Source organism: Paramormyrops kingsleyae, chromosome 5, assembly GCF_048594095.1.
Source record: "Paramormyrops kingsleyae isolate MSU_618 chromosome 5, PKINGS_0.4, whole genome shotgun sequence".
In the NCBI taxonomy this organism is placed as follows: Eukaryota; Metazoa; Chordata; class Actinopteri; order Osteoglossiformes; family Mormyridae; genus Paramormyrops; species Paramormyrops kingsleyae.
This window is the reverse complement of record NC_132801.1, coordinates 11,015,589-11,043,554: the sequence shown is the minus strand read 5'-3', so window position 1 is coordinate 11,043,554 and position 27,966 is coordinate 11,015,589. Positions and strand designations below refer to the sequence as shown.

At 46.5% G+C, this 27,966-nt stretch overlaps 1 protein-coding gene across 6 annotated transcripts; it reads right to left on the bottom strand.

The window, feature by feature from the left end:
* Positions 1-204: 204 nt before the first annotated feature.
* grb2a (growth factor receptor-bound protein 2a) lies at positions 205-23,019 on the bottom strand. 6 transcript variants are annotated; one of them, XM_023791956.2, is made up of 6 exons: positions 22,860-23,019; positions 21,055-21,326; positions 7,393-7,490; positions 2,905-3,027; positions 2,201-2,378; positions 205-2,009 (listed from the first exon to the last, which is right to left on the bottom strand). In XM_023791956.2, exons 2-6 carry the CDS (start codon positions 21,130-21,132, stop codon positions 1,824-1,826), a joined length of 663 nt encoding a protein of 220 aa, XP_023647724.1. In that variant the 5' UTR covers positions 21,133-21,326; positions 22,860-23,019; the 3' UTR covers positions 205-1,823. The 6 variants fall into 6 exon arrangements, with proteins under 6 accessions (XP_023647724.1, XP_023647725.1, XP_023647729.1 ...); XM_023791957.2 differs by lacking the exon at positions 22,860-23,019 and adding an exon at positions 21,442-21,515; XM_023791961.2 differs by lacking the exon at positions 22,860-23,019 and adding an exon at positions 9,095-9,190 and having other exon boundaries at positions 21,055-21,471.
* Between the last annotated feature and the right edge of the window lie 4,947 nt (positions 23,020-27,966).

The window sequence follows — 27,966 nt, the reverse complement described above, 5'->3', positions numbered from 1 at the left end:
ACACAACAGCAGCCTGTTTTCAAGATGCACTCAGATATGATCAAACTGCATAGACCACAACTAAATTTGGACAGAGTACAATTGGACAAACCTCAGATACATTAAGATATTAAAACATGACACCATTAAGTTAAGCCCTTGGCTTCTGAATCAGAACACAAAAAAAAACAACCAAAATGGTCTAACACTCAAACACAATATCTGTTTATAATTTCATTATTATTTTTTTTATTAACAGAACAAAAACAAAGACTGACCAAAGACAGGGTGTGGTGAGGGGGGGACAGTGCAGAAGCCATAAATAAAATGATGTGTACAGCAGCTAAGAGCAGGAGGTTTCTTTTTCAGACAGGGCTTGCGTGGGGCCACACGCTCAGCAGGCCGGACACACTGAAATCACCGCTTAGAAAAGGCACTATATTCCAGAGAGGACAGGAAATGGCACGTGAGTGCATGCACACACTGGTCTGAGGATGCAGACCCCAATGACACGATTCCTCTCTTGGGATGGCGACTCACCAGTTTAAACTGGTGATTGTTATGCATGTTAAACGGTATGAGGGCGTATGTATGAGTACATACATACACAAACACGCACATGAGCACATTTTACAGGTACTTATGAATACAAACAAGAAAATGGTTAATTTGAGGGCCGAAGCTGCATACGTCGAGTGTGGGCGGATTGGGGGTGAAATCTGCTGCTTTCTTGACCTCCTCCCAACAGGGTCGCCGCAATGGGCACGGCGGGTCAGCCCTCCCACGTGGCATCGGCTGGCTCACGGCCAGCGCAGAGATGGCTCTGCATGCGCTGACGAGAGGGCCGGTGAGAGATAGAGATAGAGATAGAGATAGAGATAGAGATAGAGATAGAGATAGAGATAGAGATAGAGATAGAGATAGAGATAGAGATAGAGATAGAGATAGAGATAGAGATAGAGATAGAGATAGAGATAGAGATAGAGATAGAGATAGAGATAGGCTTCAGGTTTCCCCATGAGTCGGAAAATAGTCCCTGCTTTAAAAAGGCGCCCCCGCCACTTTCCGTAAAGGCGCTTTCGGGATCCAGAGCGATTTCCAAATCAGCCGGACGGCCTTGCCCATAGACAACAGAGGTTACAGTAAAGTACATCGAGAAGGAACGGGGTTTGGGAATAGATTACGACAAAAAGGGAAGAAACACAAACATTGGTGTGGCCATCAATACACATATATACTCATACGTACAAATGTGTATTTATAATTATATATACTGTTTATATAAATGGATTTTATTCACAGAGCCCAGAGTTGATGCCCAGGCGGATCTAGTCTGTACACTGGAGACTCTCCTCCCACTTCATCAAGCCCTCCTTACCTTTCCATTCTGAAATATGTATATTTATTATTACTGACATTTTATCGGATTAGAATGCATGGAAACAAACTGCAGCGTGAGTGAGTGGGAGGGAGGCAGAGGCAGCCAGGGGAGTCTGCAGGTGACACGTGCTCTCTGGATGACTCAGCCGCTGCTTCCGGGTCCCCCACTCCTCCTCCTCTTTTCCCCATTCCCTTCCTTTCCCATTCCCTTCCGTTCCATTTTCTCCAGTTTCCATCCAGCCTGCAGCTTTCACTGTTATGCCACACGTTCTCAGTGATGTAAATCCGCTGCATTGTTTGCCGAATGACCCCCCCCACCCTCTTTGAGGTGGGCTGCTACATTCTTCAGCGATGGTCTGGATGCCTTTATGGGCTGGTGGAGGGGGGGGTGGGGGTTGGCGAGTTGGGGGAGGGTTATGGCGGGCTTCGGGATAGAGGGCAGGGCAGAGCGAGGCATGTGCTGGTCACATGTTCCGATTGACAGGTGTGACGTAGTTGCGGGGGAACATGCCCGTCAGCCCATGGCACGCCCCCTTCCACCAGTTGGGGTCGGAGTTGTCCAGCACTTGGATGAAGTCCCCACGCCGGAAACCCAGCTCACCCTCTTCCTGGGGGTCGAAGTCAAACAGCGCCTTGACATACGAACGCTGCTATGGGGGGGGGGGGGGGGAGGCAAAGACAGGATTCAGCAGCCGTTCTTACAAACAGATTTACTCAGCAATCCACACTCAGGCTCTCTTAGGTCTGACCAAGCACCTGTGGCAAGACCTACAGATGTCGTACTTCAACAACAGCCAGACAGATACGCTGCTCACTGGTTGTATGGAGGACCCCCGCATACCTGGCTCACCTGGGGGACCTGCTCGATGTCCCTCAGGAAGATCTGCTGGTTCCGTGACACCGAGGTAGATCGGTGGTACTCTACCAGCTGGTTCAGCGAGTTGAACTTAACCACCCATAGGAAATATTTTCCTGCCCCATCACGCAGAACCTTGAAGTGCTGAACATCATTCCCAAACCTGTAGAGGACGGGAGGCCGGGAAAGACTACGTTTAGAAAAATGGACAATAGGGGGCAGCATTGTGCACATAAAGGAGGGGGAAAAAATACGACTCGGACAAAAGCTCTCAGGCAGATCATGGAAAAGCGCGAGCGTCATCTGAGGGTTATCTGTGGTCATATTTGCCTGAATGACTATGGGATGTGCAAAACCTACTGATCTGTGACTATAAGTAGGTTATCATCTTAGCTGGTAATTTAAAAAAAAAAAAAAAAAAAAAAAAAAAAAAAAAAATGCACCACAAAGTTGCTCAGGTCCTTAACAGGCTCTCACGCCATGCTCTCCACACAAGCCAAGTGAATTATCGCGGTCCATAGACCATACTTTATAGAGGGCAATCAGAAAGTCAGTTTCAGCATCATTATACACCGTCGTTATAAGGCCCCACTGTTACAGACCAACTGGGCTGTGAAACAGGCCACCGTCAGTAAACAGGTCACGCCGCGTATCACCGGGCCCTGGGGACGTCGCACGGGGGCACCTACTTGACGGAGAGGGAGAAATCCCCCGGCGCACTCTCGCTCTCCCGGATGAGGAAGGCTCCGTCGTGTCTCTGCTTGTTGAGGATCTCCTCCGCCTTCGCCCGGGGGATCTTCCCAAAGAACCACCTGTGGGGCAAAAGATCACCCAAACTGAGTCAGAGGATAAGCTGGAAGACAGGAACGTCGGCCATTTGTTCATCTATTGATACAGCCATGTTTATTCCCAGTGTGTTTATGCGGGCAGAGGCGTATACATGCACGGATCTGCCGGTGTGCGTGCACACACACACCTCAGGAAGGAGGACTCTGACCACAAACTAAATCACAATTACAAAACGCAACTACGAAGGAGAGCCATATTGGACTGAATGACAATTACCAGAACACGTCAGCTATAAAAACCGGCACTCTGATACGCGTTATCAAAGAATCATGAGGCAACTAACGGATTTCTAAAACGTCAGATAGCTTGTGCCTGAACTGCTTGTGCGTTGCTAAATTATTTAAGTGTGTGAAGGGGAAGACAGGGATAGCTGGGAACTGAACAGAATAGTTGCTAAATATCACAACAGCACTACTTCACAAATGGCCGCAGAACCGAATCACCATCTAGTCTTAGCAAAAACTGGTCACCACAAGCTTCACAGCTGGAATATAAAGCAGACCTGGAAATCACTTGTTTCCAAGGCTAAAGCGCAAATACATAATATGGACCTCTAACCAATGAAACCATGATCTGATGAATCATCTTTCACCATCTCCTGCGTGGGGGCAGGTTTACTTTCAGAGAAAGTCAAAGGATGCCTTCGGCCCTCAATGCCTGATGCCAAGCATTAAACACGGTGAAGGATCCGTACTAATATATCATGGGAGTCATTAGGTTCAGTGATGGCTCTGTATAGCGTTATATGTCAGTATAACGAATGAGGTACGAGAACATTTGACAGGACCAGGTGCATCATATGACGTAAACACACACAAAGATTAAGTCAAATGCCTTGCATGGCCTCCTCAGCCACTAGATTCAATCATCACTGAACCTTTACTGGAAGATCCAGAATGCAGATGGTGAAGTAGATCTCCACCTCCTTCAATAACCCCAATGAACTGGAGGCTTTTTTTTATGGAGTGGCAGATATATTTGCCCAATAGGGTTAAGAATGACAATAAATAAAAATATGCCTAACTGACAAAGGGCTCTGAGACAGAGAGGATTCCTCACCCGTAAGTAAAACGTGTGAGCCCGCTGTCCTATGCCACAATTGCTTTAAATTACGTCGTCCCAACAGTCTCTAAAACTGACTGATGCTCAGTTTATAACAGGGATAATTTCGATGTTTGTTATTTATGTTTTTGTCTCATTCATTTTGCCAATTTTCATTACATACTCACTCAGCACAGGTCTGGGGTCTGGTGGGGGTATTAAATACTTCTGTGTGTTTAAATGGAGAGCCCCCAGAGCGACCATATTAGCTTGGTCATTACTGGACACACCGCAGTGATCTAAGACCCAGCAAAAACAAATTCTAACATTTTATTTATCAAGGATAGAGTGTTTAGTTATAATCTTTACAACCACTGGATGATCGCCTTTTAATGCTGAAAGGGCTTGTAAACAGGATTTTGAGTATAAATTAAGGAGGTTTCGCCATAAAAACAACTTTCGTTTTGGTATTCGAGTAGCAGTACAGAGGTATTTAAACGACTCGTTGAAATGTCTGTGTATACCGGGACACAGAATGGAAAACTTCCCAAAACATCCAACAAATTGCTCATAAGTGTTTGGGCGAGTCTTTTTGTTTGATAGGTTCAGGATGACATTTGCTATCTACAGCTTACCAGGTAGGGATGCTACAGAAAACTGCAGAGTAGGCTGGATGGCATCTCCTGGTATTGAGCTTCGTTGTATGTCGCAGAGATAATTTCAGGAGGCCATTGTCTGGTGAGGACTCGCCGGCTTTCACACAGACTTTGAGAAGGGGCTGTTCGGAGAGCCCCAATAACGAGACGCATACCTTGGTGATGAGCAGCTTTGTATAAGATCGTCCAGCTGATCCATAACCAAACACTGCCATAACCCAGTTTAGAGCATATCAGTGTTCTGCAGAAGCACAAGTTCCTTTCTCAACCCCATTATGTTTTTACCAAGACTTCTAGAATATTCAAAACATTTTGAACATTTCCTCAAAATCCTCATGTACAGAATACAAGAGACAACCCATAATCATGAGAGAGAAACTTTGCCTCTTTCACTTCTTTTATGGAAATTTCCATCCAGAACAAGTCTGGGTCATCATAAAAAGATGTTTAGTGGCAAAAATGCACAGACAGTTTTCATTTCGGAAAACTTAAATCCATGTACTACTGTCCAACTATGGATTAACTGCAGTTTCCGTTCAAATATGTTCATCTACTTAGACTGCAGTGTCCCAGTTACACAGTGCGCAAGGAGCGCGCACCGATTACACAGTGCGCAAGGAGCGCGCACCGATTACACAGTGCGCAAGGAGCGCGCACCGATTACACAGTGCGCAAGGAGCGCGCACCGATTACACAGTGCGCAAGGAGCGCGCACCGATTACACAGTGCGCAAGGAGCGCGCACCGATTACACAGTGCGCAAGGAGCGCGCACCGATTACACAGTGCGCAAGGAGCGCGCACCGATTACACAGTGCGCAAGGAGCACGCACTGATTACAGCGCATTGCTGCACCCATCACATGACAAACCACCTCAGGGATGAGAACCTGAGTGCAGCCATGTGGTGGGTGATACCTCAGCACCACACCAGTCCAAATGTGAGGCTTTTTCCGGTGGCTGGAGTGCCGATCCTGCCACCAACGGCCAAGTTATTCCCTGTAAGTTGGACGACCTCCTTATAGGGCTGGATGTACATCAACGTCATACCCAGGACGAAGCAATTGCAGGTTAAGGGCCTTGCTCATTCACGGACTTTGAACCAGTAACATATAATACCTCCCCAGGGGAAGCTGTAAGTCTTAACAACCTGTCAGGTTTACATACATATCTCGTACTCTGACTCAAAAATTTGTTAAATATGTAATTCGAAATACAAGTTGAGTGAACCACAGATCCAAACTGACGTCTTTAAGGTGCGATATTTCCAAGCCGTACCGTAGGCCTTCTCCAAGACAAAAAAATATATAAAATAAAATCTGACACCATGTATTACTTTTGATAAAAGTATCACACATATGCATCCAAGCTGACGAGAGCGTTTCTCAACCCAGCCCTAGGGGACTCCCCAGATGGTCCCCGTTTCTGCTCCCTCCAGCTCCATGGGCTTTCTGGAAGTCCCCAAGGACTGGGTTGAGAAGACTAATCTAAAAGTACTCCTACCTTGTCTGAAACCACCCTGGAAATCACAGTGATAGTAGGACCACACAAGATGATAGATAACCATCATTTCCGTGATATTACACATGCAACTAGTCAAGGTTATCTGGTGGTAGTTATTTGGGTCTGTATGGTGGAATATTTCTTGATAACCAAAGAGAGCTCATGTACTTAAGGAAGACAGAAAACGCAACATGAGGTAGATGTTTTAGGAACTGGAATCTTGTCTGGCCCAACAGCAGTATCATTTGATTTCTTCAAAGACTGATTCCAAGATGGACTGAAGCTGTTCAAGGCAAAGTGCGGCCCTACTCCGTAACTGGTCCTTGATGCCAAAGTGTTGTTAGGTGTTCCTGTTATACAGCCCCTCCATGCCTGCCGGCAAATACACTTCTGACCCCCGTGGTAATGCAGCTGGCGTCCTCAGGGGTCACAGCCGCACGGGAGGCTGGCTTCCTTCTCTTTTTACTAGAAGAGGCAGGAGTGTGTGTTTATGCAAAGCCAATGGTTTGCCCATGCAAAAAGCGGGGAAGCAGAAGAGGAACAAATCCAGTTCTGAAGAACTTCCACCAAGTATGCTACATAACCACTGGCCACAGCTATCTAGAAAGAGTTACTAAATAAAGAAATTAATAATCAAAGGGTGGGCTCACACCTCCAGAGTTGGGGGTTGGAATCCCACTCGTGCTCTGTGTGTAGAGTTAGCACGTTCTCCCAGTGTTGTCCAAAACCAAGCAGTTAGGCTAAATGGTGTCTCTGAATTTACCAGAGAGTGATTGTGCCCCGTGCCCTGAGACGGACCCGCATCCCAGCCAGGGTGTACCCCAGCCTTGTGCTGCCTGGACCAGGCTACAGTCCCCTCTGTCACTCTGAGCAAGAATAAGTGGTTAGTAAAATAAATGGATGGATAATGACCATCGCACAATTTTTAACACTAATTTGCGTTTCGGATACACAAAGCACTATTCTGTAAGCATTAATGTAATACTGTACATCAGTTAGATACGCCAGCCCAGGACCCGTTTCTGTCACTAACATGCAGGGAACATAACGGCCCGAGATCACCCAGCCCTCAGCTGAGAGTCCGCCTGGTCCCAACGTAAACCCTGGGGGGGATGCTGGGGCCACACTTACGGATGCGCCATCATTTCGATGTAGTTCTTGGGGATGAAGCCGTCTTTTCCATTGAGCTCCGCCTTGTACCAGTTCTGGTCGCATTCTTCATTTAAGACCTGCAAAACAAACACGGAAGCTCTCATGGAATGTTCACCAACACTGGGGTGCCAACACCTGGTCTCACTAAGGTACTGTGCATGAGGTTGAGTATAAACAAAAGGATCTGTGTCTGAAAAAACCCCCAACCTGTTGCCCCGGGAGATGCCTGAGGAGTAAGAGCCCCACCGCCAACATGGGGTGACTGTGGTACGTGCCACACGCTGTGACGTCCGCACCAGATGTGGCTGCCACATCTGGCTGGCCAGAGCGTGGGAAAGCCCCATAGGGATGTGAGGACATAACGCAGGGAAGGAGCACAGCAACAGGCTGGGGGGGGGGAGTTCCATTTAACTGGCAGGTTCGTACGGGGGGGGGGGGTGATTAAATTCAAATTAAAATGGACTCTTGCCATGTTTGGGCCAGGAGAAGGAAGGTAGCATCTGGCCTCTGGTGCTTAGTGACAGATGCCCCCCCAATCCCATGATCTCCACCCCCTCACCACACACCTCACACTCTATTCTCATCCTTCTGGTAAGACGGTCCCGACCCACTGAGGCTCAGAAATAGCCACCTACTAAAAATTTCCATTTCATAAAAAATGACTTTAAGAAGCTTATGCAAAGCTCTCGCCCTATTTAGGTTGCTTTAAATAAATCCCCCCCACACACACACACACACATATAGACACACACACGCACACCCTGTATTCAAAGCTGAATGATATAACTAGCAAACAGACAGAAAAGGGAAGCTTTGGCATGTCAGACGAGAAGAATCTCATCTGGGGGGTGGGGGGGCTTGGATGATTATCTACCAAGGTTGTAATATAATGACAAATATAGACCACTCTCTGCTTTGGCTGGAATGCCCCCCCTACACACACCCCTACACACACACACCCACACACACACACACACACACACACACACACACACACACACACACACACACACACACACACACACACACACACACACACACACACACACACACACACACACACACACACACACACACACACACACACACACACACACACACACACACACACACACACACACACCAAACACGCAGCCAACTAAGTATGTGCTCCACTGAGCGTGCATCCACCCAGCTGTCAGAGAGCCCCCCCTCCCCAAAAGAGGCAAGGGGTGAGACCAGACACGATGCGAAATCTGGAGATTACAGCAGGAGGGTGAGGTGTCCAGCTGGAGGAAGGCTGGGTCAGGGTGGGGGAGCTTGGTGTGCATGTGTGGGAGGGTGGAATGTACAGTCTGAGTTTACAATGGAAGAAAGGAAAAGAAGTTTCCATTGGGTCAGGTGAGTCCTTTGATGTACATGGGGGGGGGGGGGCTGTCCTTATGGCAGTGACCGTTTGGGGGGAAAAAAGTGAGGCTGATACTAAAATGCCAGAAAACAGTGCAGGCCTACAGAGGACACTCCCTCACCCCCCCCCCCCCCCCAGAGACCACAAGAATGAGAACATGGCCAACACCAAACTAGAACGCAGCACCACAGGGCAGCACAGCTGACTGAGGACGGGGGTCCGATGGCCACCCCTTGATGCACCTGAACGTGGAGAAGACAAAGGAGCATTATTAGTAAGGAGGTTACTGCTGACCTTTGGTATGTATGTTGATGCTTCCATGTCCCACTCTTCCCAGTGTTGAGAAGCAAATAAAAAGGCCAATAGGATGTTGGGTTAAACTCCACAGCCCTAGAGATGTAAGTCAAGAGAGGTGATGCTACGATTATACAATTCCTTGGTAAGATCCCATCTAGAATATTGTGTACAGGTTTGGTCACCTTACCTTAAAAAGGACATTGCTGTTTTAAGAAAGGGTTCAACGTAGGGCTACAAGAATGATTCCTGGTCTTAGAGGAATGTCTTATGAGGAGAGGTTAGCTGAGCTGAATCTGTTTAGCCTCGAGCAAAGGAGATTAAGGGGGAACATGATCTAGGTATATAAGATCTGGATGCAGGTCTGGATGCAGTTCAACCAAATAGTAACTTAAATATTAGTTGAAATACAAGAACTCGTTGCCATAGTTAGAAATTAGCGGGAGAACATTTTAAACTGGATTTGTAGTTAGAGTGTTAGAGCCATAGCTGTATGGAAGAGTATGGAATAGTCTTTCTGTTAGTGTAGTGCAAGCTAAAACCCTGGGTTCCTCTAAATCAGAGCTAGATAAGATTTTAACAACTCTGAGCTATTAGTTGAGTTCTCCCCAAATGAGCTTGACGGGCAGAACGGCCTCCTCTCATTTTTAAATTTCTTATGGTCTTAAGTTCTTATGACCAGTCACTGCCAGGACTGAAGTCGTGCTGAATTTGCTGGGGTCAGGACTGGAACTTGGGCTGTATTAATGCCATCTGTTTTACCATGCTGTTAACACTAATTACCACAGAGCAAGAGAAGCAGTTCCGTACAGGGGGGGGAAAGTGAACCCCCCCCCCCCCTCACCATGTCACGGTGGGCAGGTGGAATCCTTTGCATGATTTATGCAGGTACCTCCAGGTACTTATGCAGGTTCCTGGCCCATATCCTGGTTCCAGGCTCGCCGTGAACCCTGGCTGAGGAATGCTGACTGATCTCAATGGAGTCCCCAGTGAGCCACACTCTTATTAGGACAGGGCTTCGTGCGCATCCGTCCTGGTCATGTCGAGCAGACAGGATGTGAAAAGCTGAAGTGGCGTCAGCCACAGAAAGCAGTCTGCATCAAACCGACCTGCTGGATACACACAACCGGCTAACTAGTCATCTAAACTAGCCAGGTGTGATTAAATTAACCTCACCCACCCGCTCGGGGGGCTGTCACTGCTTTCTTACTTGCACATTACTTTAGATAAGAGTCTGCTAAAGAAATGCAACTAAACTCTGTATTGCCGCCTTTACTCTGAGATTTGTTTGAATGTATTTCACATTCTATAGAACCAAAAATTCTATACTGGAACATATTTAATATCAAATTTAAAGATAGATATGAAGGGGAAAAAAAAATAAATCAGGCCTGGTACACAAACAAAGTGCAGAGACCAGGGCACTGGGACCTCAGAAGTAACTGCAGAGTGGAGGGGAGACTGAGCTATGAAGGCAGAGCAACAAACAAAACCAAGCAAAAACTAAAACAGAAAACAAAAACAAAGTAAGCTGACATAGACAAAAGAGGGAACAAAAGGCAGTTGGCCCTGTCAGCATTTTCCATAGCAGGAGGGGGTGATAAACCAGAGGCCCGGTCGGCACAAACCGACCCCGTTACTCTACACACAACGGAAACCTCCGCTGCTTGCCCTGCAGGAACCCACCTGGGGAAAGGCTTGCTGGGAGAGGGAGTGGGTGCACAGGTCCTCACTATAGGGTAGGAGTCTGGCTTCAGCTGCACTGCAGCTGCCCCCGTTCCTGCCAGAAGCACGTTTGTTTTCAGGAATACTTCCCAGAGTCATCACAAGTGATACGGGCCCAGCTGGGACCCTAGCCCACCCCCCAGCGAAGAGAGTCTCATTTCAGATTCTACGTGGCCACTCACCATGCAAGCTCTGAGACTGGGGTCGAGGACACGCTCCCCCTAGTCCTCATGGCCCACCTCCCCCTAGTCCTCATGGCCCACCTCCCCCTAGTCCTCATGGCCCACCTCCCCCTAGTCCTCATGGCCCACCTCCCCCTAGTCCTCATGGCCCACCTCCCCCTAGTCCTCATGGCCCACCTCCCCCTAGGCCGCGGCTCACTGCAGTAAGGCAACAAGCCATACTTTGGCAAAGAGCCAGAAGATGCCCCCCCCACCACAGACCACCTGGCCCAGCCAGGGGAATTCACTGCATGGGGCACTGGGTAGCCCAGTGTGATTTTAGTCATCAACAAGTTCCATCCAAGTGTCAAGAGACAAGACGGGGGAGGGACTCCACCCAACCCACTGGGCGACAGGCTGCGAGCAGGTGACCTGTTTACAGAAACGGAACAATCTAAAAAGGAACTATCCCCCCCCCCCCCATTTCACACTTACCAACAGACAGATGGGTGTCCTTTTAATACACAGCTACCTTTCCAAAATGTTCCATACATGTCATTTCCGTGCGTCTTGACGTCTTTGACCAGTTTGCATTTTTACGGGCATATTGGGAGATATATACATTATATATAAATAAAATGAGGTCAGCAGACAAAAGCCAGTTATCACACTTCAAAAACAAAAGGCCCCCTTTGTTTAAGCATTCAGAGGAATGCTGACGTCTCCAAGGAATGACTGACATAGCAGGATGACAGGAGGCTTCCAGAATCACAACAAGTGGGTGGGGTGGGGGGGAGCTTGGCACCAGGCCAGACATACCACCACAGCTGGTGAAGTATGAGCTCTCCGCCGATTTGAACTTCCTACCTGCCTGACAGGCATGGGGTGGGCGGGGGAGCTGAGGGGCCGGGAGATCACAGGCTCCTGAACCGGTGCTATGTCACCCTTCAGTCTGTCCCCCGTTTACCCAACCTTCTAGGAGGTCTTATTCCTTCACCTGCCCCTCCCCCCCATGGCAGGGGCAGCGAGGGTACTCTCCGCTCCCCAACGTCATCAGCCCCACGATGGAAACGTCGCGATTGTCAGAGGTTCAGCGCATTTTTGAATCCCAGCTAACTGTTGCAGGGAGTGAGCAAAGTATGGGGTTCAAAGTGGTATAAGTGACCGACCCCTTCCTTTCTCTGAGGGAATCTAGCGAGATCTGGTTTCAGACAGCGGCTAAGAGCAGGGAGAGACAGGCATGGCTGCATTTGCATTCCGTCTGCTACAGAGGGATGAGGAGGAGAGACGTGATCAATATCTCCAAAAGCGGAGATGGAAGCGGCCGACATGGGAGCACAAATCAGCAGTGACTGCTGTGAGGAAGGCCCAGAGATGGGGGGGGGGGGGGGGGGGGGGGCGGGGGGGCACTGGCATGCGCCTCAGGGACCAGCATTAAAAATTAGGAAGATGAAGTACAGAGCTGAGGTCATCGAGTGCCATCGTCTCTCGCGTACTGCGGTCTGGTTAGATGCCAGCTGGGTGACAACGGGGGGGGGGGCTGGTTATAGAGAAGAGGTTTCCCGACCAGATGCACAGCATAGCCAGCCCCTGTGTCAGGGGACTCCTCGTCCCAGAAAAGCAGCTCTTCACTTTGAGGAAACCTTTCCGAAAGCACCACGACAGGCCACTCGGGTGGGGGGGGGGGGGTGAGGAGTGGGGGGTCCGCGATGACCCCAGGCCCGATTAAGCCCTGTCCTCCCCGGCAGCTGCAGTACATTCTAAAGACAGAATATGAAGGTTGTGGACTATTTCGTGGATATTCATATTCAAAAGCAGGTTACTGAGAGTCATACCCTGGACCAGAAGTACCAGACAACACAGATAAAGATGGAGACAAACCCATCACCACCACCCCAACACACACACACACACACACACACACACACACACTTTCACTATGGTTGATGATTATTTGTGGCAAAATGACCAAAAATACCACAGCACCCCCTCCCTCAGTAAAACAGCTTGCAGTCACAATGTCACACAAGGGCGGTGCATCTCAGTCCGAAGTGGCAACACACTCACAGCTCGGACGGGCCCCAGGCTGCCAGAGAGCCGAGAGACAGCGGGGCGCTTTAACGAGCTGGCCGTGTCCGCCGTGAGCTGCCAAACGCCACGGAGAGGATGCGGACAATAAGGCTCTGTGTTTGCGCAGAGGATTAGCTGCCTGCCATATTCAAACAAGTCAGCTAATATTACTGAAAACACGCACTGGTTTCCGGGCCACCCGGCCAGGCTGCGCCAAACCGGCCCGAATTCCTGGGGTCTCTCTCACACCGCAGGGCCTGGCGTAAGGGGCCGGGAGCCTTCCGCCCCGCCATTTTACCGAAAAAGCATTTCAAAATGTCAAACGCTTCCTGGGCCGGTCACGTTGCCATACCCATAATGCCACACACGAATAGTGGGCGGCTAAACTCGCCGTCACACTGCTTCCCTGACTAGTTCCATACTCGGCTTATTCAATCAGCATCAGCTCTGTGATGGGCCAGGCAGACCGGCTGCGGCGCTACGGCTGGCTTGGTTAAAGGCCCTAGCTAGTAAACGGGCAGTTGTGGGTTTGAAACCCAGCGGTTTGAAACATGTTTCAAAATGGTGCAAGAGACGGGAGCCCGTCCAATAGTTTGATTTCTTTTCACACATTTTTAATATCTATTACTTGCTTTTAATTTTTAACTTTCATGATTAATACCGATTTGCCTTTATGTACTTATTGCCTTTTTAGTTATATTCTTTGATGCATTTCTGTCTGTGCTACTGGACAAAGAAATGTCACCCCATGCAGATCAATGAAGTCTCATCGACGTCCAGACATCCTTCATTATCCTTCATTAAACAGGCAAGTGAAGCATGCTGCTGTGTCTTTTTGGGCCGGGCTGCTTGTGCTCCCAGGGACCAGTAGATTTTCACAGGACAGGACTGTCGCTTTTCCACTGCTGCCCAGAACTGAGCCGTACCCACGCCGACAAGAAAGCAGGGCCAACAATGTGACCAAACTGAGCTGGCCGTGTCTCCACAAACTGATTGGTCGAAATGCGGGGAGCCACAGGTAATCTGCATCAAAATGAATGGATCATGTGAAGGGAAAATTCATTGTTAGTATCATCACACATTGTGATGAATTGTTGCATTCCTGATAACCCAGAACCTGAAAATTTCCATCCACCCACTTTAAAAAGTACTACGGGACAGCTGAACAGAATGGACCCATGATGCAAATTTATGCAAATTAATACTAATTCCACTAGCATTTTGCTGCTAACAAGACGGTTATTCTTAAAGAAAAAAAGACTACGATTCTCACAGACTTGCTAGTGGAAATTAGCTCATAGTAAATCATGATGCATGTCGTGCAAGCAGTACAGCGTCTCTTCAGCTTTACACTGCTGCAGCTGTCCAAACCTGGCAACGCCTTTACCAAGTCGACCTTTCTGAGGTGCAAAATGGAAATGAGCTGGAGCCGCATCGTAACTAGTATGTCTACGGTTCGACTTGGTTCCTGTATGTAATAATGGGACAGAGCACGGCACAAGAGAAAGACGCTGGGAATCCACAGCACACGCCCCTCATGCAAACATGTGAGGTCATCACGTGACCCCCACCAGAGGAACTTGCACCGTACGACAGCAGACAGATGGGTGGGCGGCGACCACCCCCACCCTCCCCACACCAAAGAGGGACAATTCTCCCTCAGCAGCTGGAAAACGACCTCATGGGGCCCGAATGCTAAACAAAGAATAAAAGGTATTAATCAGACATTAGTGATTCTTTAAGTCACCACCAGATGATTCAGGCTTATGAGAATCTAATCTTACTCAGCGGACTGAAACTCAGGGATTCTGATGCCGCACTGCAGATAAACCCTTTTAAAAATCTGCTGGGTAATTTGTGAGTAAATTAGAATAAGGTCAGCTGTGCCATAAATAGGTCTGTTCTGGTTTTTCTTGTTTGGAGGCGTGTGTGACCCAGTGGTGATAAAATATATTAACAGATGCGTTTAATTTCTGCAGCGTAAACCTTGCCATAAACGGGACCAACATACGCCTCAGCACTGCAGGAAGCCACTGCACAGATGTGCCCATTCGCTGTAACAGGAGGTTGCTCACACACACACACACACACCGATTCATCACTGCACACTACAACTATGTCAGGACACTTTCAAAAGCAAAAGGTAACAGGCTAACAGGCTAAGGACCGCATAACATAAAGGCTAACATGGGAGAAGTGCTGATGAGTGACACCACCCACTAGGAAATTCGTGTTTCTACTCTTTTGATTTATCGGTTAATCACTTAAGCTAATTAAGCTAATTAAGTAACAGTCGTAAAAGTAATAAAAGGGCAGAAGAGCAGCAGGATAGGAGACCCACAAGAACATTCACCAGAGCCGAAAATGAGATCAGCGCACGACCGCCCGCCTACAATCTGTGTCTTGCTGACACCTCGCTGCAGCCCCGGGGGAGGACAAGGTCCACCTGGGGCCTGGACATCGTCACCGTCTCTGACTCACATCCACATTAAGATCCGCACCACCAGAACGACCGTTTGTTATACGTGCCAGAAGGTTTGCATTCACTTTATGGCGAAAACCATATGTCTGTGACACAGAAGCCGGGAGAGGCAGCCAAGCCTCACGCAATGACACATGGGAAATAGAACGACACCGGGCGTCACACACATCTCATGCGGAACGAAGAGACTCGCCGACGTGACCGTAATCTAAAAGCATGAACTCAGAGGGATGGATTAAACCCTTTCAAAAGGATTATTCGTGATACAATTTACTCCTATCTAGACGTCATATTTGAAATCCATTTAGCCAGCCGGAGTCCTAAATCGGTTGATGCCAGACGCAATATGTAGCTGCAGAAATGCAGCTGGTGCGAATGCGTCAGCCTGGGGTCCAGACGGCCCCATGCACGAGTCTATAATGCAGACTGTGCCTTCACATTCCTTCTTATGGGCTATCCTCATAACCTCAGCCAGCAGTATGTCAGGGGGAACCAAGACAGTTGTCGTATGAACAAGGTAGTTGGTGGGTTAAAGTTCCTCCCCTCAAATGGTTTGACCCCCCTCCCGCCAAACTGTTTACCCCCCCGAAAACTGTGGTTCCTCAGGTCGCATATGCAAATTTTAAGCCTAACTGATCCCAAGGAACGTCCAACATTTCCAGCAGGCGGAAGACACACATTGCAGGAGGAAACGCTCTTAAAAGAGGCTCCAAGGAAACCAGTGTTTGGGGAGGGGGGGGGAGTAAAGGTTAAACAAACAGCTCAACAGGAAACGAGGCAGGGCCACCATGGACACGCGTGGGTAGTGGCGACTGCTGCGGTTCTGCACAGGATAGACTTGCGAAGACGCAGCACGGCCCATCGCCTTCATTAATGGCTGCTCAGGGGCTTCCATCTTCCTGCCTCAACGGACGTGTGCGCGGGTTGGGCATCAGGTTATAGTCCAAAGGGCATAGGAGCTTTCCACTGACAATCAAGCCTTTCAATCTTCAATCTTCCATACTGTTCAAGGATGGCAGCACTAATCAGCCTGGGGGGGGAGGGTGGGGTAAGCCATCTTACCCTCTTGCTTCCCAGAATCCTTCACACCTGTTCCGGGCTGTGCTGCTCTGCGTCAGGGTGCCCAGGAGGCCAAGCAATCATGAACAGGCCTGCTAACAGTTCTCCCCAAGTTCTTCAGCCTGGGAGGGGGGGGGGCTGGGGCATGGCAGTGTGACTGCTCTCTGCAGCAGCTCTCACAATAGAGTTTGAAGGAGGGAGATTTAAAAATAAAAAATAAAAAAAACACCCGTTTTCAAAGGCCCTTATCTCCAGGCAACAGCCTGGTCTTACGCGCTCCTCTGTAGTGCAGTGAAGTCAGCACCGTGCAGACATTCATGGCGCGGAGCCACAGTACCTGACAGAGCACAGAGTCGCTACAACCTTTAACTGACACGAGCGGCAACATGTCGCAGCCCCAGGGGGCGAGCAGTCTGTCCGCCAGAGTCTTTCGGCAGCAGTCTTATGTAACCGGAACAGCTAAAGTTACACCATTGCTCCAGCAACCCTTGAGTGGCACAGTCTCTTCCCTAGTTTGACACTAAACAAAGGGAAAAAAAATACCTGCAGCTCCTGCCTCCCCACAAACAGACTGTCAGTCTTCAGAGACCAGCGCCTGACTACCAATCTCCCTTTCCTGCCTGTTCTGGTGTCGACCTCATGGTGCCTCAGCCAGAGTTCCTCAGAGAGCTGAAGTCTTCCCCACCGGCAGGAATCACCATTTTCCTCCACATCAAAAAGAGTTTTTTTTCTGTTTCTCTGATGTTTAAATGCTACATATTATACCGGCAACATGACGACGCTGCTGACAGCGCACAGATTCAAATATGGACTTGTCATCAGTGTACACCATTTCTCACACGCTCTCACCTCTGACATGTTTGTGTCACACCCCATGAAAGATAGCTTTGTGTCGGAACTGTCTAGGGCAGGGGTACCCAATCTTATCCGCAAAGGGCCGGTGTGTATGCAGGTTTTTGGGATAACCTGTAGCTCAGCTGTTCGAACCCAGGTGTGAGGACTCTTTCAGCCAATCAGTCCTCTAATTAGTAATCTAATTAGGGAGTTGCAGCGAAAACCCGCATACACACCGGCCCTTTGCGGATAAGATTGTGTACCCCTGGTCTAGGGTAAGATGAAGCATGTTAAAGTGCAAAAGGAACAGTTCCTGTTGTCTACAATATCAGAAACAAGTGAGGAAGTCATCCAGCACAAGACAACAAAGGCAGCAGGTTACATGCAGATTAAGAGGTACTAATTATGGGTATTACTGTGCCACAATAACTATTAAAATTACACATAATCACTATAATTACAATTAATACAAGAGATGTCTTAAATATGAGATGTAGCTGAAGTGCAGCAAAAGTGAGGAAAAGTTGGTCAGTCGTGTCGGACGGGATTTATTTGCATAAATAACCTGAGCTTACAGAGGATGGTTATTGAGATACAGAGCCTGGAAGACGGACAGGAGGATAAGGACCCGTCGTACATGACCCACGCTCCCCAACGCTTTGACTAAACACACACAAGTCTCCGGCTCCTCTACTGTGACGTAGTTTCTCACCCCTGCCATTTTACGTCAACACGAAAAGTTAGAAACAAGGAATCAGGGAATACGGGAGCGAGAGGGCACTTGCCAATAAAATATTCAAGCCTTGTTCTGCAGGAGGTGCGGCCAATGCATAGTGAGCATCGCACAACCCGTACCTGTGCCAGCACTGAGCCACGTGGTGGCTTGGTGGACTGATGCTGCAGGCCATGGAAGCACAAGTACACAGGATATGACGCTGAAAAGGTCCTCACCATGAAACAAGTGACCTCACATGCGAGATACTGAGGAAAAAAAGCTGGATATTTCGAGTACGCAGAAGACATGCTGCAGCAACCGAAAGCGTATCTTACCCAAACTTTGCAAGTGAACATATCGTTATAACATGTTATAACAGCGGCAGTGACATGACACACCTTTTACCCCCTGCATTTCGCTACGGACCAGGGCAAACTTCACTGCAGGGCCAGATGCTGTACAGCAAGATACAAGACAACTAATAAAAGACAAGCCTTTACAAGGGGGAAGAAAGAAATCTTTAAGGATTCTCATATCCATGACAAAATGACCATAATAATTACACAATTAACAGAAACTATGAAAAGCGAAGGTATTTACAGGGGCTTGTGGCCCCGGTCCTAATGATACATTTAAATTAATGCTCCTTATACCTTTCAGACAGTGCGTGAGGTGACTAATTATTGAAGTTATCTAACTAATGCAGCTAAAGAGTGAAGCAGTGGAATAGTGTATTTTAAAACTAAATGTTTTATCATCTGCAAGTACTCAAGCTCACGGGCATCGGTAATCACTTCACGCGTATCACGGAGTGACAGAGTGAGTACACATTGAATTTCCCTCCCATCAGAGTACTTAATAAAGTAACGGAAAAGAAAGATTAGCCCGAATGGTATTCTTAACTTGGTTGTAAATGTTATGATTGTATTTATAACCAGGGCTGTGGAGTCGGTAGATAAATGCTCCGACTCCTCAGTTTCTAAATCTTCCGACTCCGACTCCAACTCCGACTCCCCGACTCCGACTCCTCTGTATGTATGTACGTACTATGCTAATGTATTTTCTACATCCATTGAAGAAAAGGAAGGCAACATACATGTCATTTCACCACAGAACTACTGGCTAGGAAGCCAACACTCTACTATAATGCCAGATTAAAGACAAACATAATGAAAACAAGGTTTCAAGGGTAGCGCATAGCGAAGGGGAGCCGACGGAGCTGAGAACACACCAGATGATTTTTCAGGCGTTTGACGCGTGATGACTCGTTGAACGGCCGAAAAATCGGCAGTGCATCTGTAAATGTATGGGGGGCTTTAGGCTAGGTTCACAGTTCCCTGTAACAGTGGAATACGACACAATGGAAAGCGGTGCCGCACCTTACCTGTGCATTACATCCCATATAGTGACGCATACAGTCAATGAAAAGCATGCTTCATGGTTACTTGACATGTTCGTTTTGTGGTAACATTATGCACTGCATGCATTGGGCTTTATTCTTACAGCAGAGAAGTAGTTCATTATGACTGTTTGTGAATTGGGACATTTCAACTTACTTTTTTAATTCCCATTTAAATTTAGTAGGAGTCGGAGTCGGTTAACTTTTTGCCGACTCCAGGTACCCAAAATTGTCTCCGACTCCGACTCCTCGACTCCGACTCCACAGCCCTGTTTATAACATTATGCAAAACCTTAGATATTTATTACAATTATACCTCAAGAGGTCTCTATATTCCTCTCCATTACTTTGCATAGTGTGACATTTATTCTAGTGGATTTATGACCTTATAAATTAATCACATCACCAACTTGTAATGATGGGGAAAAAAGGTAACAGTGACTGTAAGACTAGTTCTGTGGCCTGGGGAGAACCAGGTACATCCCAGCTGGGAGGCTGCGAATGGTTAAAACACCACACAATCACAACAGGGGAAAATGTACCAAATGCAGGCCACTCAGACTTGTTTTTTTCTAGCCATGTCACCCGTTAAAAACTGTCACATATACTGGCCAAGGAGGTTAGGAGTCATTTTAAATTGGTTGCCAACACTGGTTGTGAAAACATGCAGAATATCTACTAAAGAAAAAGAACATGATTAATATATGAAACAAGCCTTGCTATATTTTGGCAGAGGCTTTTCTTGGAAACATAAACAGTTCCGAGAAGCTACTTTTATCAGGAAAGGAAAACGCTGCCCTGACTAGCCAAGGAGATCTGACTAAATAAACGGTATAACGTCCAAGCGCGGACGCAAACTAAAATGGCAGATCTACCCTGCAAGCTGCTTATAACGTTTGTTTTCCTTACATTGTTGTCAACAGGAGACCAGCTTATCACGAGTGTGGCTTTGTGTTTACAAATGCAGGACTAACAAAGACCAAAGGAGTGCATCATCTCCTGTACAGCTAGACCCAGTGTGCATTAACCGCAAAGGAGCTGATCGCAAGCACGCCAAAAAATAAGAATAGATAGAAAAGGAACCAGCCACCAGTACGTTACTATACCTGCTACATAAATTCTAGGTATGGACATGCGTGTCAGTCAATTCCCAGATAACTGAATTTTCTCACGTTCTCTCACCAGCAAAAGCAGCATTTGATCTACCACACCAATTATCATTTATTTCCCACATTTTCCACCAAAGTCTCCGAGTCGGTCAACTTAGACAGTGACTTCACTAGATTTAGAAATTTAAAGGCGAAAACTAAACGCATGGTTCGTGTATGCCGACGTCATCCTATTACCGTGCCTGATACTTTGTAAATTAAATTCGATTTGAAATGGGTTATGATACAGGTACATAATTAAGGTTTTAAAACACAGGCTTGTTAAATACGATACAGTATACAATTTTATTAGTATACGAGCGTGAACTCTGTAGGGCACTGTGGGAAGATGGATAACTGTACCTACCTTTAGGATTTCCCCTCGTTTAAAACTTAGCTCGTCATCCGCAGTGGCTTTGAAGTCGTACTTAGCGACGGCTTCCATGGTGCCGGGTCGCTGGACACCTGTGCGCTGCGGGAGTAACAGGTACGCGGCCGCGGTGCGGTGCGTCGCGGAGCGGCGAGGCGAGGCGCTCTTTGTCGGCGAGCGGAGGGAGCGCAGAGGAAAAACAACAAGCCGTGCGAACCCGGGGTGTCTCTCTCCGCACTACAGCAGCTCTTCACGCCACGGCCGCCGGTCTGCAGGTGCAAAGTTACATTAGTTAGCGCCCCCTGCTAAAATTGCGTACGATAAAATGAAGAATTGCACGCGACGCGCCACTTTAGAAAGTGTTTGATGGAGCCGCGCCCTTACGCCGCAACTAGCATTGTGGAGCGAGCCAGCCCAGCGCGAGGAAGGAAACCATCCTTTTGACACCTCGCGCAGCCAATGGCAGACGAGCGCAGTCACACGCGTCCAATCAAACGCTGGGAAATGACAACGCCCAGTAGCCCCGCTCATACCCATGAAAAAAAGCAAATCCGTCCCCGAAGCCTCCCTCATGCGGCGGGTCAGCGCCGATGTGACAACCTCAGCGTCTCCCACAGCGGTTTCACAGCGGTCTCATACCCATGTGCCGCCGCTTGGTTGTACTGAACTGGCATGCAGGCTCAGCGATGTGCAACCAGGTAGAGGAATATAAAGAATGCCTGCCTATACTTTCCTAGTAGGCACCATCCTTTAAAAGAACAATAAAAGCTATATCTTAGGACACACCAAATAAACATTCCGACTACACGTCTGTATGTTGACTTGAGTATTTGTAGAATTTTTTTCTGGCGATAAGAAAACTGAAAAGGCATTCACAAAATTATGTAAAGACAATTATTACCTTAAATATTTTTAAGCCACTTAATAACGATGATAAAACTGTAAAATGATTAAATCGATCAGTATATTCTAAATGAATCACATTCATTATTCATATAAACATTAACTGCGAGATATATAAATTATTGGAATTTTATTTTATACCTGACGGTTCCAGATATAGCTTCTTCGCATCGAATTCTTAAGAATTATCAAATTTAAACAGCCAATAAGCGATATTCATCATTTCTACAGCTGTCCGACCAGAGGTGTATAAGCCTAATAACAGGAAATCGTCCAATTTTCTTTGTATATTTAATCTCTGCGTTAAAAGCAGATGATTACACATATAATTATATTATGAAAAATGAGGAATCATTTATTCTTTCCCTGACCTACATTTGTCAGTTACTGAGGAAAAAAAGCGAAAAGTTACAACATTGGATACAATAAATGAGTCCTGCGGGGAAGGTATTTTCAATATAAACCGGATCCGTAGATTCTGCTCGACAAATGTACTAACTGTACAGTGCTGGATCTTCAGTGTAAGATGCTCCCCAGTTGTCACTAAAGTAACCAGTAACAAAATCATACTCATTTCATTTTAGGCGCTATAATTTGGTACTTTTAAATGACGGGTGTAATTTAGTATTTTCCAATTAACTGTTTTCCTAATTATCAGCACATTAATTATGAAATTAACATTAGACCTATCATATTGGTTTCGCTCACAAACAGCAACCACGCATCCATTTCAAGGTTCTTCGTTAAAAAGTATTCCCGGATTACAAAGGTTGCAGTCATAGATTATTTTTTTTACAATTTCATATCGAACTGTGAATGACACTAGCCCCAACAGATGATGAAAAACACATCCTCCTCTCTAAACATGTTGTAAAATTGATAATCTGGCGATCACTCACCGTATCTTGGGCCAGATAATCTAAATGAATAAACGGACTCCGTCCTTTTGGCGTAAGAGAAGCACTTTATTGGATAGGAGCGCTGCCCCGGGTGCGCTGCTCTGTATTCTCCCCTAAAACAGTAAATTTCCGCTTCCTTTCCGATCCTCCGCTGTCAGTCCTTCGCTCGGCGGCGCAGGTCTCGCGTGACTTTCCCCAAGTCCGTGAGATGCGGCGATTTTTAGGGACTCGGCGTTGCGTAACCACGAGCGCTGTCTCACTCATGGTAGGTACTGATCACGTATTTAAACGCAGGTCTGAGTAAGCTGCGCGAAATTTGACGTTTTTTTCTCTCTCAGAAAAAAGAAATAGAATTTATTCATTTAAACGAGACATGTCAAGATATTCGATTGTACGGGTGTGTGAATCAAATACATGGTTGTGAGTCATCAAACTATTATCTGGTTTTATTAGCCGTTCAAAACATTACCGCAGCCAAGAAAACAATTAAGACAAGAAGGAAAATTTCTGCAACATCCTTTAGGTTCGTGGGACTCCCCCTCCCCACACTTTTTTCCGAGTTTACTCCGTGATAATTTGCTTCCCAGCTGCAGAGCACACTTGGTAGGGGATAGGATTTTACCTGCGCCAAAACACTGTAGTACATAACTTTTTTTAAATGAGACAAAATACAAAACCAAACTAATACCTGGTCCTTATTTGCATATGCCTGTCAGGTTTGGTCCCTGTCATCTCCCCGTTTGCCCAGCAGGTGTCGCTGCTCATCCCATCTCCCATTATTTTCTAGACCTGTTCTGTCATTAGTGTTCCCCATTGTTAGATATTTTTGTTTCCCCCCCCCCCCGTTAGTTCTTGCATTCATATTATTTATGTATTAATTCTTATATTTGTACCTGTTTCTGGTTATCCTTGTGTCTACCTAGTTTGGTAATTATTTCACATATGTTCCCTGTATCTCCTCTGTTGCCCAATGCCAGGGTTCCCCAGTTCCAGCCATGGAGGGCCAGTCTGCAACACAGTTTACAAATTTCTCTGCTCAGACATGGATACTAAATCTCAGCGTTGGATGAATGGGCTGAATAAGGCATGTTTGAGCAGTGAAATCTGCAGACTGGCCCTTCAGTACTGGAACTGAGCAATCCTGCCCTAGTCCATAGCGTTTGATTGTAATTACCCTCACCTGTCCCTCGTTGCCCCTAGTCTCTTGTTTTGTGGTTGATTAGTCATAATCCACAGCTGTCCCTTGTTGAAGCCCTTTATCCTCATGTGTATTTAAGTGCCTTACTGTCTTCCACAGTCGGTCATTGTGATTGTGTCGGCGTGTTCTGAGTTGCTGTTTCACTGCACACGTACTTCTGCTCCTGGTTCCCATTTGTATTGTCGCTGTTGTTTCCTGCCTGCGCTCCATAGATGTTAGAGTCAGTGTTTGGGCATTCACCTGATTGTTTTGACCCCTTGTGGTCCCTTTGTTTTTTGGTTTCCCCTTTGTGTTTGGTTTGCTAAATTTAAAAAAAAAAAAAAAAAAACACCTGATGGCCAAACAGGGAAATGACTGACTAAATGGAGCAAGAGAGAGACCAATCCTGATTATTCCATACACCCCTTAAGTCTTAACATAAACACAACATATATAATAATCATTATTTTCTGCTTAACATTTAGCTTTTTTTCCATTTGTACATACTGTCTGTCAGCATCAGGATCCAACGAACCAGAAATCAGGCGAGTAGCAGCCAGGAGTTCAGGTAACGGGGTTTATTTAGGGAGGGACGGACAGGCAACGGACATCCAACGTGACACTACAATGACAAGTCTGGGGAAGACTGACTCAGACGAGGACTAAATACAAAAGACAAGCTAGACTTAATAGGACACAGGCGATCACAATCAGGGCTGAACACGAGGTAATGAGGTGGGCGTGGCACACATTAGGATCGGACGGAGCGGGGCGTGACACTGTCCATCCATCCAACTTGTGTAGCCGCTTATCCTATTCAGGGTTGGTGGGGGTCCGGAGCCTATCCCAGAGCCTATGAGCACAAGGCAGGGAACAACCCAGGATGGGGCGCCAACCCATCACAGAGCACACGTACAAACTGTTGTTCAGTCTAATCCTGTTCCAGGTGTTTTGGAATCGCCCCGACTCATCCCACTTTATGACACTCCTGCTAATGATTAGCATCTAAATGCTAAAGTAAATGTGCTTCATATTTATTTCTTACTGGTATAACTATTATAATCATATTATTAATTGTTGTAATAATAAAAAAATGTGTACACCTCAGTATAAATACAGCCATTTTTTTCATCATCACTAGATGTCACCATTGTTTTCTGCCTTTAGCTAGAGCTGACCCTGGTCCAAGGCTGAGGGAGAAGCAAGTCAGTTTTTTAATACATTGTAAGGCACAGAGCACTTAGACTCCTTTTGGAAACTCTTTTCAGTACAGCTCATATGTGAAGTGCTACAAAGCTGACATCATATTAGCAAAGGTTAACAGGAGTGCGTAACCCAAAGGACTCGTGCTCGAAATGGATAATTCATTAATAATGCAGAAGACCAGAAGAATGATCACTTGTTGTAAACCTGCAAGGGAAAATTAAGTGTGACCATGTCATTCAGTCAGAGTTAAGTGTAAATTTAAGAGTATCGAGGAAAACCCCTTTTATTTTCAGAAGAAAAACTTTGACTCTGCCGGGAATCAGGAAACCATAACAGAGGAATAAATTATGTATCATAAAAAAACAGAGCGATAGTTAGTAGAGGCAGATAGTTACACTGACAGCCATAACACAATTTAAGTAAAATATTGTGAATGCAGTTTTTCACAAAACTGATCAGGCATACATACACTTATCCGTCAAACCATTAAAACCCTCTGGCTTATGTGTGGGTGACATGTCCCCCTCTTGCCGCCCGAACATCTCTGATCTGTCGAGGCATGGACTCCACAAGACCTCTGAAGGTGTCCTGCTACTATGGTATGTCTTAATAATTAACAGTAGTCCTACTGCTGATGTTTACACAATAGAATCCACCGATCGGGAATTAATGACCCAGTTGACTTTTTTTTTTCTCAGCTTAGTCTAAAGAGTTACTTATTTTAACATGCTATATATTCTTACTGCAGAATAAATCAACAGATGTAAAACATTCAGAACAGTTCAACAGACCGTTGGGAGATTATTTTTGACATAACTTGTAGGTTAGATAAAAAGAACACCACAAGAAAACATATATCCGCTGTTTCTGAAAAAGATTCTCAAGGTTGTCCAGCTTTTGTTGGCAACAAACAGCCTCACAGCAACAAACAGCTCCTCCCTCTGTCATTAAGCACAGAGCCAAGGACGTAAAGTCCACTCTCTGAACCAGTATAATTACAGTACATCAATGAAAGTAGGTCTCAATCTGTGTTTAAATGTCACCACGACAAACCACTGAAACAACCAGTGATAGAAACAAGATAAATAATACAGTTTCAACCTGTGGAGGAGAGGGTACCTAACCACGTTACGTGTATACAGACGCTCCTCTACTTACGAAAGAGTTACGTTCCGAACGGCCGCTCGTAAGTCGTTAGTCAACATTATTTTAAGGGTGTATGCAAGTACTAAGAACTAGGACGCTGGGAGTACGCACGCTACGCTGCTGCGCGGCGCGATTAGCGGCCAGAAGTCGTGCCAGGCGGAATTGGCGGGCAGAAAAAAAAATTGATGTTGCGGTGGGAGCCCAAGGAACACAATTTTGACTTACGGTCCTCTTCGTTCGCATGTCTGAAAATTCGTAAGTTGAAAGTTCGTAAGTAGAGGAGCGTCTGTATTCATGTTGCTGATTTCTTGTTATCGACACGCAAACCTGAGCCAGGTTAGCATCACTGCTAAAGCCAGAGGATCCGCATCTGCCGCACAAACCAGAGAAAAGGGATCCAAATTTAAACATTTATTATTTACTTAAAAGGATATGAGCATAACTACAGAACATCATAAGTTAATCGTCCCAAAAGTGCAGGAACATTATTGACTGGGGAACAGCTAATACTTTCCCAACATGACGATAATTCCTGGAGACATTATTAATTATACCCAAATTTAGTGCTCTAGCTCCGACGTGATACACTGAACATCAACCAAAAACTTAACCTCGGCAAGGCAGCGGGGTCCAATGGCGTCTCAGCGAGGGGCCCAAAAACCTTGTTGCACAGTGGGGGGGATGTTTCTCGGTTGTCCACGCTACTTAAAATGCACCGCCATCGTTTTGATTGCGAATGAAGCCAGGGCAGCCTGCATTAATGACTGCCATCCTGTCACACTCTCATGCAGTAGCAATGAAATTCCTGGACAAAGCTGTGCTGAGCCACGTTAACAAAATCATCCCAGAGTCACGTGACCCCCTGTAGTTTGCCTACTGCCCAATCAGGGCTGTGGAACATACAGCAGTCAATGTTCTTCCTTCCGCCCATGAGCATAAAAAAAAAATGGTTTATGAATGAATGCATGCTCTTCCTGCATTACATCCATCCATCCATCCATCCAACCACTTATACTGGGTCAGGGTGAAGGGGGGAGCTGGAATCTGCCCTGGGCAGCACAGGGCACAAGGCTGGGGGGCCCTAGACAGGTTGCTAGTCCATTTCAGGGTACATACGCACATACACATACATAGCAGGTCTGCATATCAAATTTTATTCAACTTGCTTCTCTCACAAAAGGCTGTGTGCATGGCTATGGATGGATGGAGCAACTAGCCAGGCCAAGGAACTTGATTTAGGATCACTAAGTTTATATGTTCTAAAGAACTACTGTGGTTCTTAAGAAAAGGAATCTAAATTGCTTTATTCATAAGCTACTATAAGGTATTACTGTGTAATACCGTACTAAACTGATGTGACGGATTGTTACTGCTTTGGGGACTCTAACAGTTTGCTATAAGTCAGAATCTGGATCGTGTGTTTTTTGAGGAAAATCCACCAATAACTATCTATCATTTTAACGGTTATCAGAGTGGATCAGTGCATGGCTGATGTAGAAGCTGAACTGTGGGTTTGATGTATCATAGTTATTCCACTAGCTTTCAAAATGACCGCTCAGCAAATGAATAATCACTAAA